Source organism: Mya arenaria, chromosome 7 (genome assembly GCF_026914265.1).
Source record: "Mya arenaria isolate MELC-2E11 chromosome 7, ASM2691426v1".
NCBI lineage: Eukaryota > Metazoa > Mollusca > Bivalvia > Myida > Myidae > Mya > Mya arenaria.
Genome location: NC_069128.1, coordinates 17,245,699 through 17,264,121, shown reverse-complemented (window position 1 = coordinate 17,264,121; position 18,423 = coordinate 17,245,699). Strand labels below are relative to the sequence as shown.

Here is an 18,423-nt window from a genome sequence, read left to right as displayed (position 1 = left end):
TGAATTTTATATAGCAGGGAGTGTTAAAAAAATTGATGCCAAGCAATAGTATAAGAATTCAGCTTGTTCATCCAAAAGTCTAATTTTGATGACTGAATAGGTAGTTGTTTTGTCTGCCTATGCAAAAATTGTTGGTTGGGATCTTTTCTGTCAAGGATCTGGCCAATATTGAGGACATATGTTAAATGTGTCATCTGCATCCCACAGGCTCAAGTAGTGTTGGGAATCGGACAAAAAAAATAGTATCGATAATCGGTTTATGAAACCGATCAATGATCCATTATTAATAGATTTATTCATCTTAGGTCATTTTTTTTAAGACATACAAATACAGCACATGCACCAGTGTTTCCTTACAATATTGTTTATACAATTCTTTGTATAAATTACATTATTTATTCAGAACGCACCTTTCTTTTAGTGTTTACAAGTTACTATTACAGAACATGAGACCACAGGCCCTATTTCTTGTCTTACATTTAAAACTGTATACATGTAAAAATAAAACACAAAGAAAGATATCAATTTATTGTTTATAATCAGTCAGTAACAAGTACAACAAGCAGTTGAATATTCTATATGTTTGACAATAACATTTCCTTTCATAAAACTGAGAAAACTAGATTCTTACATGGTAAGAAGTAAACGGTAACATGATTTAAAAATCACTTTTAAACCACAACCAAGAGAAGTTGAGAACCAATCCTTTAGTAGTTTAAGTACAAAAAAAAACTTGTAATGTGGTACTGTAGTGACATACTGACTTGATAAAAATATCACTAGATAAGTTAACATAGTAACACCTTAACATTTCAATATTAACTGGCATTAATCAGAAAAAGAAAATTGTTCGGTAATGGTTACGTCCCTTGTTTCTATAATCGATGTTCAAATTCACTATCGATTGTTGCTGACGTAGGTCTTTCCAATCAATTGTTGATTATAATCGATCATCGGCACAACACTAGGCTGAAGTATTCAGGGCCATAACTCTGCAGTGACTACAGCAATCACACAGGTCAATGAACTCGTCCACAAAAAAATGAACCCATAAACTAAGTCTGATATTCATACAAACATAGCATAGATGTTAAAAAAGTTTGTAACAGGATAATCAAAAACAATTTGATCAGATTTAAACAATCCAAGGGCCATAACTCAGGATTTATTTCAGCAATTTTTGCTGTTTAAGGAAAAAGACCTTTCATGCCCATAAAAATATATTTATGGTTCGATCAAACGTGCCCAACACCAGTTAGCAAATGGAAAAAAATAAATTAGGGTTGAATTATGACAATTCAAGGGCCATAACTCTCAAGTGACCAAAGTCATGTTTTTTGTTATATAACTTTCCGTATATATTTTTTACTAAAGAAATTTAGCTGGTTTTCAAAATACTGTTAGTCGTAGATATAGACCCATAAACATTTCATCCAAGCAATTAGCTTTATCAAAATCGGGGTAACAACAATTTACAGCAAACAACTTTGACTTATTTTGAGGAAGTGAGCATCAATCTCTCCACCGTGGCCAGGACTTGCTTGAAACAGATATCTCAAACATTACAGACCACAAAGCAGATCAAACATAAAATCACTTCCTTATAACATATTCACATTTTATTTTGCATCAAGAAAACCTTGGAATTTATAACATTAATTACAACGCCTGCTACATGGTATCGTATACAAATCCTCAATTATTCCTCAACCAAAACTCATTTAACATAAATCTGCCGTAATATAAACCCCTCAAAACTTATGCACCAGTCAATTATAACCACGGCCCCTCCTGGTCCGCGGAATAGCAGGGACTTTCACTTTCCGGCTAAAATCCCCGCACTGCGGAGACAAACAGATGGTAAAATCCCCGCCAAATGCCCCCGCACCCCAGGGACCCTAGATAAGGCCCATTCCCTGCTATATTTAAAGCGTAAACAAAACCACCGCATTCACCCGGCACTGCAGGGCCACCTGAAAGGTAAAAACACGGCCCATTTCCCCGGCTATCCCCCCGGGCCTGGGGGGGCCGTGGTTACAATTGACTGGTGCATTATGATAATGTATACCAGTACAAAATGGTACGAATTACAGTGAGTACAAAATAACAAAATAATAGAGATTGGTTTAATTTCCTTAATTTGTTACAAACTCAATACACAAGGGAAGACTCAACTATTCATTGATATAATACATTGAACAATGCGAATTGTATTATAGAGCGTAAACAGTAAAGATAAACATAAATAATAAATTACACCCACCGTAATTCATTTCTGTAGTAAGTACAATTGTGGTTACACACTACTAAATTATTGACTAGTTCAAACTTCGGATACCTACATGAAAATGCTTTCGAGTTCTAAGCACGAAAATCCGACTAAACGTTTCTAATCTCATATCCGCAATAAAAGTAGTGTTTTAGTATATAAAAGAACCAAAGTGCTGTCAAATAAAATGTCTAAGAAATATATATATATATATATATATACCAACCTTTCAGAAGAATTTGAAATATCAACGATGACTCATGCCACGTCATTGAAGTTAACGCAGTCATATTTTGATCATTGATATTTAGTCTACCCTGATGTAATGTTTGAATTCATAATTAAAACGCAATATGATTAATAAAGCGGACATAGCTATTAATATGTATAAAAATATATTGAACTAATAAATATTTGTTTATAAACTAGTACCGTGAAGTACTAACGAGTATTTATACTTATAAACTGTCATTTAGCTACATACTGATTTATACTGGTATAATTCTGTATATTGAATATAATATATAGCATTTTATTTGATGGATATTTGAATTCCTGGGTATTGAGATATCAGACTACGGCTAAAACATTCCGTAAACTCCATTCCCCACTTTGACTCGAAAAGCACAGGCAGTGGTGGAGTCGGTGAGCCGTATAACCCGGCTATTGAAATACATTTACCGATGCGGAATTTTGGTGTACTCGTTCGATCCTCCGCCTCATCACCCATAAATATTTCGTGGGGACCGATGCCTGCGGCGAACTAAACCTAAATCCCTCTTCTCCGCCACCGATCCGCCCCGTTTACTCTCAGTGACAATCGGAATTCCTCGGCTAGTATCAAGATATGGCGAAATGAATATATCTCGAAGCTTGCCGAAGATGGCCGAGTTGTTACGATTGTCTCAGTGATAGACTCACGGCATCCGCTTCGGGTGCGGACGGTCCCCGGTTCTATCCCCGACCGAAATACGTTGAAAAAGTATCAATACCTTGCCTGGCGCTCGACATAAAAGAGTAGATCTGGTATGAGATTTGGGATACTCGGCAGTATTTGTTAAATCGAAGATAAGTGTCTCGGTGCTTTACACAGGACACATTAAAGAACCAATATGTCTTTTCAGGAAGAGCTAGCGTATCACACCCGGGTATCTTACTCTGTTTCTTCAACTCTTCCGATATCGGTCGGTTCTAACTCATATCACTAAAGATTACATTCAAATTCAACGGACACTATGGTAGCCAATTTCAGAATAAGTTTGCACACATTGATCTGAATTGATAATTGCATTGTATAAGGTAAAAACTTGACCTTATTCTGGACAAATAATGTTCTGGACAAATAATGCACGTAGTATACTGTATGTTTATTCTCGTGGATATTTTCTTTTAAAAAGAAATACATTGTCGAGAGAACAGCGCAATGGAGCTGTATCCTATGGAATACTTTACTGGACATTGTGTTCTCGTCCCTCGATCCATCAAAACATCAAAGAAAGAAACCGCTTAATTTCTGTTACATGTTCGCATCTTTTATTCATATTATGCAGTTAGCCAATCAGTTCTTTGCCTGAAACTCCATAAAACTAAGATCCGAGAATGCATTGTCAGTATCGAGGTTTTTTTCAATATTTGTTTCTTTTTATAACAAAAATGAAGTTTGAGTTGTCAATTACATTTAATTAGATGTACATGTATAATACATTCACGCGTTGTATTATGGATTTTGTGGAGAAAACTGATAGGTTCACTGGTTAAATTAAAGAAAAAGAGCTGCAAGAATGTAACGTGTGTGTGTGTGTGTGTGTGTGTGTGTGTGGGTGCGTGCGTGCGTGCGTGCGCGTGTGTGTGTGTGTTTAGCAATTTGAAGGTCAGAGTACGTGTCGATACCGCGATGTTCCTGGTACAAGCCTTGATAAACAATCACATATCGTTGGCCTTACAGAATTCCGTAGTATCTCTCAGGCCATTCGAAACATCTCAGTCTTTTACCATCGAAAAAAATATTTTGACGAAAAATGGCCGAGGAGTTCCGAATGATCTCGGACATGAGCCCATACAACTCGGCATTCGGAACTCCTCGGCCATTTTTTTCAAAAACAACCTCGGATGTATTTGGACGGTACGCGTGTACACACTCAAAAAGAGGTACGTTTAAGTCCGCTGCAAGTAGATCGCGTAGTAATTTTATTTAGCAGTTAAACTTAATGTCTTTACTCTTGGAAATTTTAATTATGTTTGCAATAATACACTTCACTGGTAATCAATTTAAACTTAGATCAATTAATACAACTCTAAAACACTAAATTTAATTAGCGATATAATTTAAAAAAAATACGAACTACTTCAACTGATGTACCGGCATACATCCGAGGTTGTTTTTGAAAAAAATGGCCGAGGAGTTCCGAATGACAACTCGGCAATCTCCGGTAAGTTTCGAGACAGTCAATTCCGTTGGATAAAGGCCGAGGTGTTCCAGTTGGAGCCCCACATCATCATGGGCAAAAAGAACCATGACAAGACATTCTAATAAACACGTATTTCCTTTCACTTTTATTTATAACATATACATTGATAAATAAACACTAATAATTATAACATTAAAATGCATAAGATTCGGAAATCTGTACGCTCATACTCTGTTGTAGTTTATATGTACATGTAGGTCCTGGCGGTCTGGAAATAACACAGACAACAGTAGAAAATATTTAATCTATGAATATGATTTGATATCTAACTATTCATAGCATATAAATAGTATTTGTACTCAGTTTGTTGTTCGTTACTTTCAGAAAAGGTGTCACTGCATTACTGTGCAGCGTCAAAATAATGTATAGCTAATTCTTTATGCGTAGAAATCGCGAAACGTTTGTAACCATTCACACCTTTGACTTTCTATAGAAAAGGCTGTATGTCCATCAACCCACTATGTCTGCAAGAAGAAAAACACAGCACATATTTAATAATGACCCACACTACGTCAAAAAATATGATATAATATAAATTCATTCTCACCATTTAAATCCCAGTAACAATAAAATCTAATAAATTTATCGTAAAATGTGTTATGTGTTACAATTGTCGCATGCCATATATATATATGTTTTTGAATGAATATCAGCTATTATGACGATAAGCTTGTTATGCTTAAGTCTAATAAATATTATGTACTGTTCTGTTAAAATAAAAAGTATTGTCAGGAGGAGACCATTTAGACGGTCGTGTTATCAGAAACAAACATTATTAATATTTACTCATAATCATCCGGATTTTTTAAATTTAATTTTAGCAACATAACATTGCATTGTTTTATCTACACAAACAGAGTCAAAATCTTCCTGCAAACTTATTGTAATAATTTCACAAACCATATGAACAATAATAAATATATATAAAGCAATATAATAATTATGTCTAAAACTTACTGGGGTCGTTCTGTTGGACGGTTATCTGTATGACCGTTACAGTGCCGCTGATACTTCCGCTCACGAGCAACAGAGGGTTTCCGTTGGGGCTTTCGTCGGCTGGTACGAACCTGGTGGGAACGAATACAATTGTCCTTATTCTTCTGCATTTTAACCAACAATAAATATAATAGCTGATGGTAGTTTTCAATTAAACGTGTACTCTAGTGTACATGAAGTTAAAGAAAAGAAAAAGTCAACTAACACACAGTATACGAAAAAAAAGTTTTCAATTTAGAGTTTTAATTGTTCGGAGTACTCCTATTCAATACTTCGAACAATTCAAACTCTAAATTGAAAACTTTTTTTTCCTTTTTAATATGAACGTGTGTCTTTGAATGATTGATACATATTACACATACTTAATATCCTCTGGGTCCAGCATGCTCACAGCACGTGCATTGTACAAGTTCTCCCACGTGTCGTCCGTTCGGGTAACTCCGTGAATAATCGTCTCAAACTTCGGCGAGATCGTCGGAAGTCTCTCGTCAATGGAATATACGGCAATCGTGCCCGGCCGTTCATTTCCGATCATCAACAAAGACACGTGACCAAAATGTCCCATGGCTAAGCTCTCTGTTTCCGGGCCCTGTGCGAAAATAAACTTCATATCAATCTTTGAGAATGTTATGGTCAAACGTAAAGACTCGGCATCTACATTAGGTTTGTTCATTATGTTATGACCACGTGTGTAACAGCTATTTAAATGCACATTGGCCACAATCTTATTGTTGAAATCAGCCCTGCTATGCGTAGTTTATTTTTAATTTAATGTGTTTGCGACGAAAGTTTGCTGTTTGGCTGCCCGCTTGCAGTGAATGCTCTGCAATGCGGATTCAAAACAAAACAGTCTGCTGACGTTGGCTAACGTGGGCTAATGTTGGCCTTAACTATACTCAGGGTTGTGAATGAAACGAAATGACCAGTGGTCGTAAACGTGTGGACAACATGCGTGAGAGCCTATCTCGTTATGAGTTAACAGAGATGATTACTCATTCAAATGGCTCACAGTGAAACAAGGCCACAATGTGAATACTTTATGGATGGTACACTTGTGTCAACACGGTTGTGGACAAGAGGATTTAGAGAGCGTGAGGCCGTGAGTCGATGAGGGGGATTCCTCACAAGAACGTATTTTATATTAAAGAAACGGGTGGGACGCCTGTGGGTATGAAACTGTTAATTGTTTGAGATGCGAGCCAACAGAGGTTGTTACTCGTGACATAACTGACATCCTCTTGTCCGGACCCTATCTTTACATCGATATTTTTTACTACGATGCAATTCCTTGTTCCTTTAGCAGTTATATTTCATTTTGATGGTGAAAGCACCCTGTCTGGTACGCATATTCATGGACATTTTAAAAGTACAGTCGAACTCTGTGGCTCGAACTCGCTCGTTGCTCAAACTGGATTTTAAGGACCAATTTCTTAATACTGAATGTAAGCATTCCCGCTTGTCTCGAATTGTCCGAGACTCGCAAAAAAGCTTAATAGTGTTTTTTGGTCACGCGGAATAACGTAATGAAATGAATGAGTATTGTGTACCTGAGGGTGTGGAAAGTGGAAACACCCTCATTTTCAGCAGAAACCCAAAATTTGGCTTAAGTCGTTATTTCATTCGCAAAAAAGCTTTAATAAGTGTTGTTGTTGTTTTTTGTTACGCGGGGTATCGGTAGAAAATGGACTCCATTCAATGTATATACTGCCGTTATTTATATAGAGCAATCGATTAGCTACATCATTGTTAGATTCAATTAAGACCAATACTGAATATAACGCAGGTGTCGTAATCGATATAAGTATAAACTAAGAGCACCTTGTCGTCGGAGCGCTGATCATAGCTATGATCGACGGTATCGGCTGAAGCGAAGTTTGTGTTGAAGAGTTTAGGCGCCAGTAGAGCCGTCTTGCGGGCGATTTCGTCACCGCTGTCATAACTAACAATATCAAAGAGATATGTTGAATTCTTGCTACAAAATGATTGAACTAATTTATCTACCGTGGTTTAGGATAAGTAAGGATTTGGTAGGAAAAAGCGCCAATTTTAAGTTTTATTCTATAACGTCATATTTCTTTAGTCTTCCTATACTATAGTTAGAGTATTCTATATACATGTGTTTCCTATATCAAGGTGTCTTTGAAGTTTTGGGTGGTTGGTTAGCCCCCATTCATAATAGTTTATGAAGCAACAAAAATCATACACGAGTTGCATGTTGTCCGCCCGTCGAATGGAGAAGCTACGGCCACCAAATGCATACAAACGATCATATTTCTGAGTGGTGGAATTGAGGCCATGGACGTTGGACACTTTAAGGCGACCTAAAATGTACATTGTAAGTATATTTATCACGATAGCTCAAGTGGAAGCCTTGACAATAATATACCAGATATGACCGGGTGATGTCGTTTAAGCCATGGACAGTACACCTTAAGGTGACATGCGAAAAATAGACCACAGTCACTTGAGGGGAATGGACTTCTGACCTGTAAAATATTAAGTAGCATTTAACCTTAAATTGTTGTTTATTTCTTCAGATATATGCTATTGACATTGATTTTCTGACATTGCTTAACTGCAGTTATTCATTGTAATTGTATGATAGATCGTTGGTATTCATGAGTAAACCCTTTGATAAATCTAAAAAAAATACATATTTTTAGGTTAAATGTATCTAAATGTTTAACAGGTCATATGACACCAAAGCAAAAGTTAATTCCCTTTAAGTGACTGTGGCATAAACTAGAAAATCCATTACTTTGGTTAAACTTAATCTTGTGCATCGAATTGTTTAAATTTAAATTTATTTGTATACTACCAATCGTAACAACTCGTAACAACTCGGCCATCTTCGGCAAGCTTCGAGATAGTCATTTCCTGCTGGATACTTGCCGAGGTGTTCCGATTGGTATACTTCTTGGATATAAAAATATAAAATGTGGTCTTACCAAGCATGCGGTTGGACTGTATTTCGTGTCGGGCGGTTGCGTTACTTTCTGAAGAAAAAACACACATCAAGAAGATTGAAAACTCTCTGAAGATACAATAATACACGTGTTTTCCTCTCAATAACTAAAATATAATATTAAAGGTATAGCCTTTAACGTCACATAACCGGTGGGCATTTTTTGTTTCATTTCGTTCTAAAATGCAGAGCGAATGGTCTCGAAAGGGATCCCCACCAAACGGCCACAGCATATTCATACAGTACAACAATCTCACCAAACGGCCACAGAATATTCATACAGTACAACAATCCCACCAAACGGCCACAGAATATTCATACAGTACAACAATCCCACAAAACGGCCACAGCATATTCATACAGTATAACAATCCCACCAAACGGCCACAGCATATTCATACAGTATAACAATCCCACCAAACGGCCACAGCATATTCATACAGTATAACAATCCCACCAAACGGCCACAGCATATTCATACAGTACAACAATCCCACCAAACGGCCACAGCATATTCATACAGTACAACAATCTCACCAAACGGCCACAGAATATTCATACAGTACAACAATCCCACCAAACGGCCACAGCATATTCATACAGTACAACAATCCCACCAAACGGCCACAGAATATTCATACAGTATAACAATCCCACCAAACGGTCACAGCATATTCATACAGTATAACAATCCCACCAAACGGCCACAGCATATTCATACAGTACAACAATCCCACAAAACGGCCACAGCATATTCATACAGTATAACAATCCCACCAAACGGCCACAGCATATTCATACAGTATAACAATCCCACCAAACGGCCACAGCATATTCATACAGTACAACAATCCCACCAAACGGCCACAGCATATTCATACAGTATAACAATCCCACCAAACGGCCACAGCATATTCATACAGTACAACAGTCCCACCAAACGGCCACAGAATATTCATACAGTACAACAGTCCCACCAAACGGCCACAGAATATTCATACAGTATAACAATCAGTATAACAATCCCACCAAACGGCCACAGCATATTCATACAGTACAACAGTCCCACCAAACGGCCACAGAATATTCATACAGTACAACAATCTCAACAAACGGCACAGAATATTCATACAGTACAACAATCTCAACAAACGGCACAGAATATTCATACAGTACAACAATCTCAACAAACGGCCACAGAATATTCATACAGTACAACAATCCCACCAAACGGCCACAGCATATTCATACAGTACAACAATCCCACCAAACGGCCACAGCATATTCATACAGTACAACAATCCCACCAAACGGCCACAGCATATTCATACAGTACAACAATCCCACCAAACGGCCACAGCATATTCATACAGTATAACAATCCCACCAAACGGCCACAGCATATTCATACAGTACAACAATCCCACAAAACGGCCACAGCATATTCATACAGTATAACAATCCCACCAAACGGCCACAGCATATTCATACAGTACAACAATCCCACCAAACGGCCACAGAATATTCATACAGTATAACAATCAGTATAACAATCCCACCAAACGGCCACAGCATATTCATACAGTACAACAGTCCCACCAAACGGCCACAGAATATTCATACAGTACAACAATCTCAACAAACGGCACAGAATATTCATACAGTACAACATTCTCAACAAACGGCACAGAATATTCATACAGTACAACAATCCCACCAAACGGCCACAGAATATTCATACAGTACAACAATCCCACCAAACGGCCACAGAATATTCATACAGTATAACAATCAGTATAACAATCCAACCAAACGGCCACAGCATATTCATATAGTACAACAGTCCCACCAAACGGCCACAGAATATTCATACAGTACAACAATCTCAACAAACGGCACAGAATATTCATACAGTACAACAATCTCAACAAACGGCACAGAATATTCATACAGTACAACAATCCCACCAAACGGCCACAGAATATTCATACAGTACAACAATCCCACCAAACGGCCACAGAATATTCATACAGTACAACAATCTCAACAAACGGCCACAGAATATTCATACAGTACAACAATCTCAACAAACGGCACAGAATATTCATACAGTACAACAATCCCACCAAACGGCCACAGAATATTCATACAGTACAACAATCCCACCAAACGGCCACAGAATATTCATACAGTACAACAATCTCAACAAACGGCACAGAATATTCATACAGTACAACAATCCCACCAAACGGCCACAGCATATTCATACAGTATAACAATCCCACCAAACGGCCACAGAATATTCATACAGTATAACAATCCCACCAAACGGCCACAGAATATTCATACAGTATAACAATCCCACCAAACGGCCACAGCATATTCATACAGTATAACAATCCCACCAAACGGTCACAGAATATTCATACAGTACAACAATCTCAACAAACGGCACAGAATATTCATACAGTACAACAATCTCAACAAACGGCACAGAATATTCATACAGTACAACAATCTCAACAAACGGCACAGAATATTCATACAATACATATCTCAGCATTGCAGCAACTGCATTTTTCTATGCATTGAAAATGCTCCAACGTGTCTACCATCGTAGTGCCAATGATCGAGGGAAACGTGGACGTTAACAGTGAGTATGGTTTCGTATTTATTTGTTAGAGGTTTTTAGAGCTTGTAGCATTTATTGCTCCATTGTTGGACTGCTGTGACAAATGTACGATCAATCGACTATACCAGTGTTCTATTATTGTGGCCAATGCAATTGCTTACCATACATATCGGAAAGATGGAGATCTTTTACTCGAACTTCTTCGGAGAAATACGTATAGTCTTTGGAGTCTCCCTCGTTGGCGGTGATGATGTAATCGGTCCCCTTGAACCTATAAACTTTGATGGCGTCTGGCTGGTACATTCCCATCACTTTCCAAGGTCGCATATTGAATCCTGTGAGAAGTGAAATCGAAATCGGGGTAACACTAGTGGCCATAACAGTATGGACAAGATGATACAATCCGGTACACTATGTAGTCATAAGGATGGAACATTCCCATTACTTTCCAATATCTCATGTTGAATCCTGCGGGAATTGAAATCGAAATTGGGTTACACTAGTGGCCATAACAGTATGGACAACACTATGTTGTCATAAGGCTGGTTCATGCCCATCACTTTCTAAGGAGCCTGGCTGGTACATTACCAACACTGTCCAGGGTCTCATGTTGAATCTTGCGTTGACCGATTTAAAACAAAATTGTGACTACAAAAGTGGCCATAAACATGTGAACACGAGGTTTGAGCAATCCTATTAGGTGCGTAAGCCTAAAAACCTTGTAAGCCCGATGGTTCTATGTGAGCTTGGGGACTTTTATATGTGCATTTCATACACTTAATTCTGCAATGACTACAATAAAACCAAGCAATACACCCTGTATGTAGTTTCAATAAACACCACACTTTAGTTTAAATAAAACAAACTTTTGAGTTGTTCAAAGTGTTTGAGAAGCTATTATTTTTTATTGCATAATTGTGTTATTTAAATTTTGTCATTTTTAAAAAAAGTTGTAGGCCCAGGCCTACAAGGCCTATATGTAGCTACGCCACTGCCTAAAATAAAACCCGGCATCAGGCTCATGTTGAATTTTAAACTGAAAATGGAAAATAACGAGTTTTACACGAATGGGCAAAAAGTGAGGACAATAAGGCTTGCGGTGATACAGTAATATCGTGATATATTTTGTATTACCTTTAACTAAGGCCAAAAAAAATAATGATTTGATTAGGGTTACATCTTTTCAAAAACAGATAGGGTAGGTAAGCTTTCTTATATTTTTAGGATTTATGTAAGAACGTAATTGTCATCAAAAGACAACTGTGGTAAAGTGATCTTCTGTGTAAAACTTTAAAAAAATTAACTTCATATTGCAACGCACACTTATTTTTTTTCATTTTTTGCACCAACTGACTTTAAAAACGGGAGGGTCGGCGCCTACTTCGTAAGAAGGCTCGAGTTACCCGAACCAAAAGATTTTAGGCCGTATTTACATACCCCCATCTTTGTCACTGGCGTCAATATTTGACATGCTCCAGTCCTTGAATCCAAGTCCATAGATATCCAATATGTCCTCGGATTGCAGATCGACCACGGCAATACCGTTGTTTTCCTGAAAACATTACAGAATCACAACAACAAGTCCATAGATGTCCAATATGTCCTCGGATTGCAGATCGACCACGGTAATACCGTTGTTTTCCTGAAAACATTACAGAATCACAACAACAAGACCATAGATTTCCAATATGTTCTCGGATTGCAGATCGACCACGGCAATACCATTGTTTTCCTGAAAACAGTACAGAATCACAACAACAAGTCCATAGATGTCCAATATGTTCTCCGATTGCAGATCGACCACGGCAATACCATTGTTTTCCCGAATGCATTACAAAATCACTACAATATTATATTAACCTTTTGTTATTTAAGATCAAACATCCTCTTTGATTCGAATTCGAGTTTTAGTAATGAGCTATGAGTTATTTTAACCCCGTTGGCTCGACCTTTACATCTAGTTGGAGCCAACGAGGAATTTGAGCCAAAGGAGTTCGAGCCAACGGGGTTCGAGTTTATTTATTGTTTGTTAATATCGCACAGAACTTGTCTCTTCTTAAACTTATAACATGAAGATACCCGGTTTCTTGAATGATCAGGCCGTATTCATTGGGTAGATTTATCAGAACATTGTTAAAGTTAACAACTTGGGTAACGGCATCGTTGTTAATTTCAAAGGTAAGATAGTTGATGCTGAGCTCAGCTATTTGAATAGAAACAAGTTCAGTTAAAAAAGCTGTCACACATATTGTTAAACAAAACAGACCATAAGCGAATCTATTAAACTTCCAGAGCAGGAAATATTTAAAAGTTAACAACGACGACGTTTACAACGTTGAACTTTAACAAAGTTCTGAACAATTGGTCCATTGACTGCTTTATAAGTGGGTTTAGCAAAAGTACGTTTCTTTCGAATAAAACCGTTATGATGTACCAGAAAGATATACAAACTAATAAGCATGACCTACCTGAAGGTTGACATAAGCTATTGTTTCTTCCTTATTTAACGCGATATATTCGGGTTCCAGGTCATTGCAGAAGTCGGTGTTCCGGTTAATGTACATCACACCACGCCCCTCCAGTTCAGTTTTATACCTGAAACAGAGGAGATACACGTAAATGGAGTCTGCGTAGGTTTAAGCCAAATTGTTGGAGTCTGCAACCAAAGGTAGAGACCAAAATGTGAAATAACCGTGACTTTGTGATAACTGCAAAACTTTATTTCTTGATTAGAATTCAGCCTACTGGGCTTGTCCCTGTAGTTTGCATTATTTAATTGGAATAAGTGTTATACAGTCGAACCCCCGTTAGCTCGAACACCCAGAGACCGGCGAAAATACCTCGAACCTTGGAAAATTCGAACCAAGCGGGAATGCGTACCTTCATATTAAGCAATCGGTAAGATACATCCAGTTCGAGTCAACGAGGAATTCGAACAAAGCGTGTTCGAGCCAACGGGGTTCGACTGTATACGCATGCTGACTGGTTTTTAAAAAATGAATAGATTTTATGAATTATCTTATCTTTCCGTTCCGGCTTCTGATATTACAATATTGCCGAAGCTAATCTATGTATAGGAATTGGGCCGAATATTCAGAACATTGTCGAAGTTAGCAACATTGTAAACGGCATCGTTTTTAACTTTTAAAGGTGACAAATTTTATTTTGTGATGATTATTTTGATAAAACAAGCATGCTAGGTGAATCAGTTATCTCAATATTTGTGAAAAGTACTGCAGCAGATTACATGCGCGTCCTTGCAGCTTTTAGAGTATCAAATATCTGAAAGTTAACAACGACCCAGTTAACAACGTTGTTTACTTTAACAATGTTCTGAACAATCGGCCCAATTTATTTATCTGAAAATCAAAGAACTTTGATACATAAAACATTTACTTGGCGTTAAATTTCTCGAATCCCAGAACATTGAAAGTGTATGTGCCGTCGGGACCTTGGGGAAATTTAACGATTCCGACACCGCCGGGGTTATCGACAAGTTGACCGCTTGCCGCGTCGTCGTAAGGCTCCGCTTCTATAGCAACTATCAGCGTTCGGCAGTCAGATGTGGCGTGTATCATGTCCGGGATTACACCGACTGTTGAAATACCGAAATATAAACTGGGTTAAAAAATATTTATCTAGATTCCGTTATGGAATTAAACGCGATATTTCGACCTGGCCCCAATTTCTCGAAACTTCTTAAGCGTAACAGGCTTAAGTAGCTGATTTCAGTTAGCCAAAAACATACTTAAATTAATTTTGTGATAAATGAAAAATGGTTTATTGTAATTAAAATATAGATAATTCCTATCTAAAGCATAAAAACTCTTAAAGAAGTAAATATTATGCAAGTTATTTAAAGACAAAAAAATGTGAGTTTAGCTTAATCCTGTTACAGATGTATAAGGGACTTAAGAAGTTTCGAGAAGTTGAGGCCTGATGATGTTTAATATTTGTCTTAATTGGATCTAAGAACGATGTAGCTAATCGGATTACTTGTTATTAATAACTGACCAATAGAGTGAATGAAGTCAATGATGAAGATTCATTTAAGCTGCACATTGAATACCACCCCTGACCGCGTTATTGCGACACAAGGCGCTGTTAAAGAAATGATTGCAAACCAGTTTGAAACAGTTTGATACTGATTTAATGTTTTCATATTTTTATATTTAACTTGTTCACATTATTTCAGTCATTCTTATAGAAAATGGTATGGTAAAAATCAGGGGCGTAGCACAAAAGGGGGGTGTCCGAACATTTTGAAAAGGGTAGCTTGCAAATGGTACGTTTTGCCGTGTATCAAGAGGGGACATCAAAGACAATAAAGACTTTCAAGTAGTTAAATCAAATCAATTGAAGAAAACTCTCTTTTCTAAAGGCAAATTAATGTGCAGGCCCAGGCCGTATGACCTAGTGGACGCGACGCCGCTGAGCCTACGAAGTCAAATAAGGGAGAGGGTAAGCCCCATGTCAATTCCATTCAATTTAATTCAAAATCCACTACCTTTAATTGAATGAACTAGATCTAAGGTTCCCGACTGCCTGTTGTAAAGACGGTACACATTGACGAAGCCATCTTCCCTCCGCGTCTGGTTGTCAAAGGCAACAAACACGTGACCCCCGCAAAGTTCCACATCGGTGACGTCAACGTTTAGGAATGACGTGTTGAAAATGACCCGCGTGCTATTCAAGTTGGCCATATCGATGACATGAATGTTTGTGTGGCCTGAAAAAGAGCAAGTCGGCATACTGCTGTGGAAGATGCGATGGAAACAATTGCTAGGGCGGGATTGGGGAGGGGCTTTAATTGTTTATATTTAACAAAATATCGTCCAAGTTTACATTTGATTTCAATATAGGAGAAAATGGGTAGTAATAAATACGCCCGAAACGCACCAGTTCGGAAATTGTTAAAATTCTCTTTGGGGAGTACCCCCACCCCCACCCCTGCCAACACTTTAATCCTAAAATAATTCGGTTCTGGGGGCGGGGGGGGGGGGCAAGTCAAAAGTTTTCGCCCCTTAGTTACGCCACCTCTAACGTCGAATCCTGGACCCGCCCCTGAAATCCATATCAAAAGTGATGTTATTCACCTAACCAATTCTACCTCAAATCTTAAACTAGCTGAAACTGGAATAGTCCCGTACGTTCAGTACATTCCGTTGTTGTTCAAACTGCACGAAATCCATGACCGTGCCAAAAGTTCAGTCCCGTTTGGTCGTGTTTGATAAGACTATGTCATGCTACATATATGCTTCAGATATGCAGTTCCCATACTTTCACATGTCAGTTAGACCTATTCACTAAGTTGTAGACACAGTAATCAGGACTTGACGCTGGCTGATGGGGGGGGGGCGTTAATTATGAGCGTAACCTTGCGCCCCTCTCCCAAAACCGAAAAATATTTGGTTAAAAGTTTTTAGAGGTCCTCCACCATGAACATTTTATTTGGCGTATTTTATTACTTTTTTTCTCCAATATTGAAATAAAAAGTAAAAATAGGCAACCGGCACCCCCTCCCCCTGCTAGATCCGCTAGTGGTGATTATGTTAAAGTTTGATGACATAAAGTAACATTTGAATGATTAATATAGGGCGGAGTGAGCGTAGCAAATGAACCCTTTAATCATTAAACTATTACTTCAGACCATCTAACTGTCCGAAAATACTACCTCATTGGCTGACACAATGTCAACGCAAATTCTGACGCAGAGAGTGCGTATCGGATGAGTGGTAGTAGACCGACCTTTAAATACCCGCGGAAGATAAGATTATTTATGATTAAGCCAAGTAATTTAATGATTGCTTTAATAATCTGCAATTTCATCGGGGAAAAATGTAGGATGCATTCTAAAATACTTCTCATCGAACGAACGCAAGAATGAAAGAAACTACGAATCGTTCGGAATGACAAAAACAAAAATAAAAGATATTACTTCAGGTCATCTTAGAGTACTACCGCATTGGCTGAAACATTGACAACTGAAAATCTGACGCAGGGAGTGTGTATCGGATGAGTGGTAGTAGATCAGCCAAAGTTAAAACTCTTTATCATTAAGCCTAGTACTTAATGATTGCTTTAAATATCTGCAATTTCAGATGTGTAACAGTGCTATACACTAATGCGCGTTAAAGAACCAGGATGGCTCTAACCAGGGTTACATTCTGTCTGTGCACTATGCACCAAAAACACATAAAATAACTAACAATCGTATCGGAGCACTCGCCGAATGGGCAAGGCCCGAGTGCGAGTATTAAAAAGCTTACACACCACCACCTCTGCAATCCATTGACTGTATTCTAAAATAATTCCCATCGAACGAACGCAAGAATGAAATAACCAACGATTCATTCGAAATGAAAAAAATAGAAACATAAACAAGAAAAAGATACGTTACCGACGGAGTAGAGAAGTTTCGACGTGGCGTCAAACGCCATCTGTTCCGCTGCATCTTGCTCCAAGGCGTATATCGGTCCGTTGGCTGTGTACTTATACGGCAGATATAACGTGGATAATACGTCAAACGTCACCTTAAACCCTACCACTGTCAACACGGCGTTCATCAAACACGCTATTCTCAAAAATAACATTTTTTTTTCTTATTACATATAAACAGTCTTATTCTAAAACAATAATTATATAAATGCTTATTATGGAGAACAAATATATGCGCGTGTTGCAGACAATTAATCTGTTTTCTTTCACTGTTTTAAAATCTATAAAATTATGACGTACAATTAAAGTTTAGAATTGTAGAGCTGTGAGCTTGATCTGGCTCCCGCACGCAATCCCTCTTATATATGCTGTCAACTGAGGCCGAAACGTTCCAAATTTGAAAGCGGTCTACATGCCGATGACCAGAGGCGTAGCCAGATGTACGACAGCTGTGGCGAAGTGGTCGGACGTATACTTGGTATTTCGGTGTATTAAGTAAGATTTATATGTCATTTTGTAGAAAAATGTTACAGTAGATTGTTAAGCAAAAATGATTGAATTGTACTGAATTATGGACACACAATGTTTAACATGGCTATAGTCTGTTAGAGATGGTGTTTTATTAAATTAATATTAAGTTTCAACTTCCAAAAAT

The 18,423-nt window shown here is 37.9% G+C and overlaps 2 protein-coding genes across 5 annotated transcripts in view; both read right to left on the bottom strand.

Annotated features, from left to right (window-relative positions):
- Positions 1-3,007, bottom strand: part of LOC128240692 (vesicle-fusing ATPase-like) — a 33,928-nt gene extending 30,921 nt beyond the window's left edge. Inside the window, exon 1 of one of the 4 annotated variants that reach the window (XM_052957421.1) lies at positions 2,951-3,007. In XM_052957421.1, the coding sequence (XP_052813381.1) occupies positions 2,951-2,992 (42 nt within the window). In that variant the 5' untranslated portion in view covers positions 2,993-3,007. Of the gene's footprint in view, positions 1-2,263; positions 2,302-2,342; positions 2,439-2,495; positions 2,534-2,950 lie in introns of those variants that run through there. The other 3 variants (XM_052957424.1, XM_052957419.1, XM_052957423.1) reach the window with 3 other exon arrangements.
- Positions 3,008-5,187: 2,180 nt separating this feature from the next.
- Positions 5,188-17,923, bottom strand: LOC128240968 (mesenchyme-specific cell surface glycoprotein-like). Its single transcript, XM_052957954.1, has 12 exons — positions 17,731-17,923; positions 15,838-16,059; positions 14,727-14,925; positions 13,799-13,925; positions 12,768-12,882; positions 11,492-11,665; positions 8,682-8,729; positions 7,937-8,054; positions 7,552-7,672; positions 6,096-6,322; positions 5,695-5,804; positions 5,188-5,201 (listed from the first exon to the last, which is right to left on the bottom strand). The coding sequence occupies exons 1-12, from the start codon at positions 17,921-17,923 to the stop codon at positions 5,188-5,190; spliced, it is 1,668 nt and encodes a 555-aa protein (XP_052813914.1).
- Between the last annotated feature and the right edge of the window lie 500 nt (positions 17,924-18,423).

Excerpts from the sequence above, each read along its gene's own strand:
- LOC128240968 (XM_052957954.1), bottom strand. The coding sequence starts at position 17,923 with ATGTTATTTTTGAGAATAGCGTGTTTGATGAACGCCGTGTTGACAGTG. Across the intron at positions 7,673-7,936 it reads GCGGACAACATGCAACTCGT|TTATGACAGCGGTGACGAAA; the intron begins GTATGATTTTTG and ends TGATATTGTTAG. Across the intron at positions 5,805-6,095 it reads CTGGACCCAGAGGATATTAA|GTTCGTACCAGCCGACGAAA; the intron begins GTATGTGTAATA and ends CGTTCCCACCAG.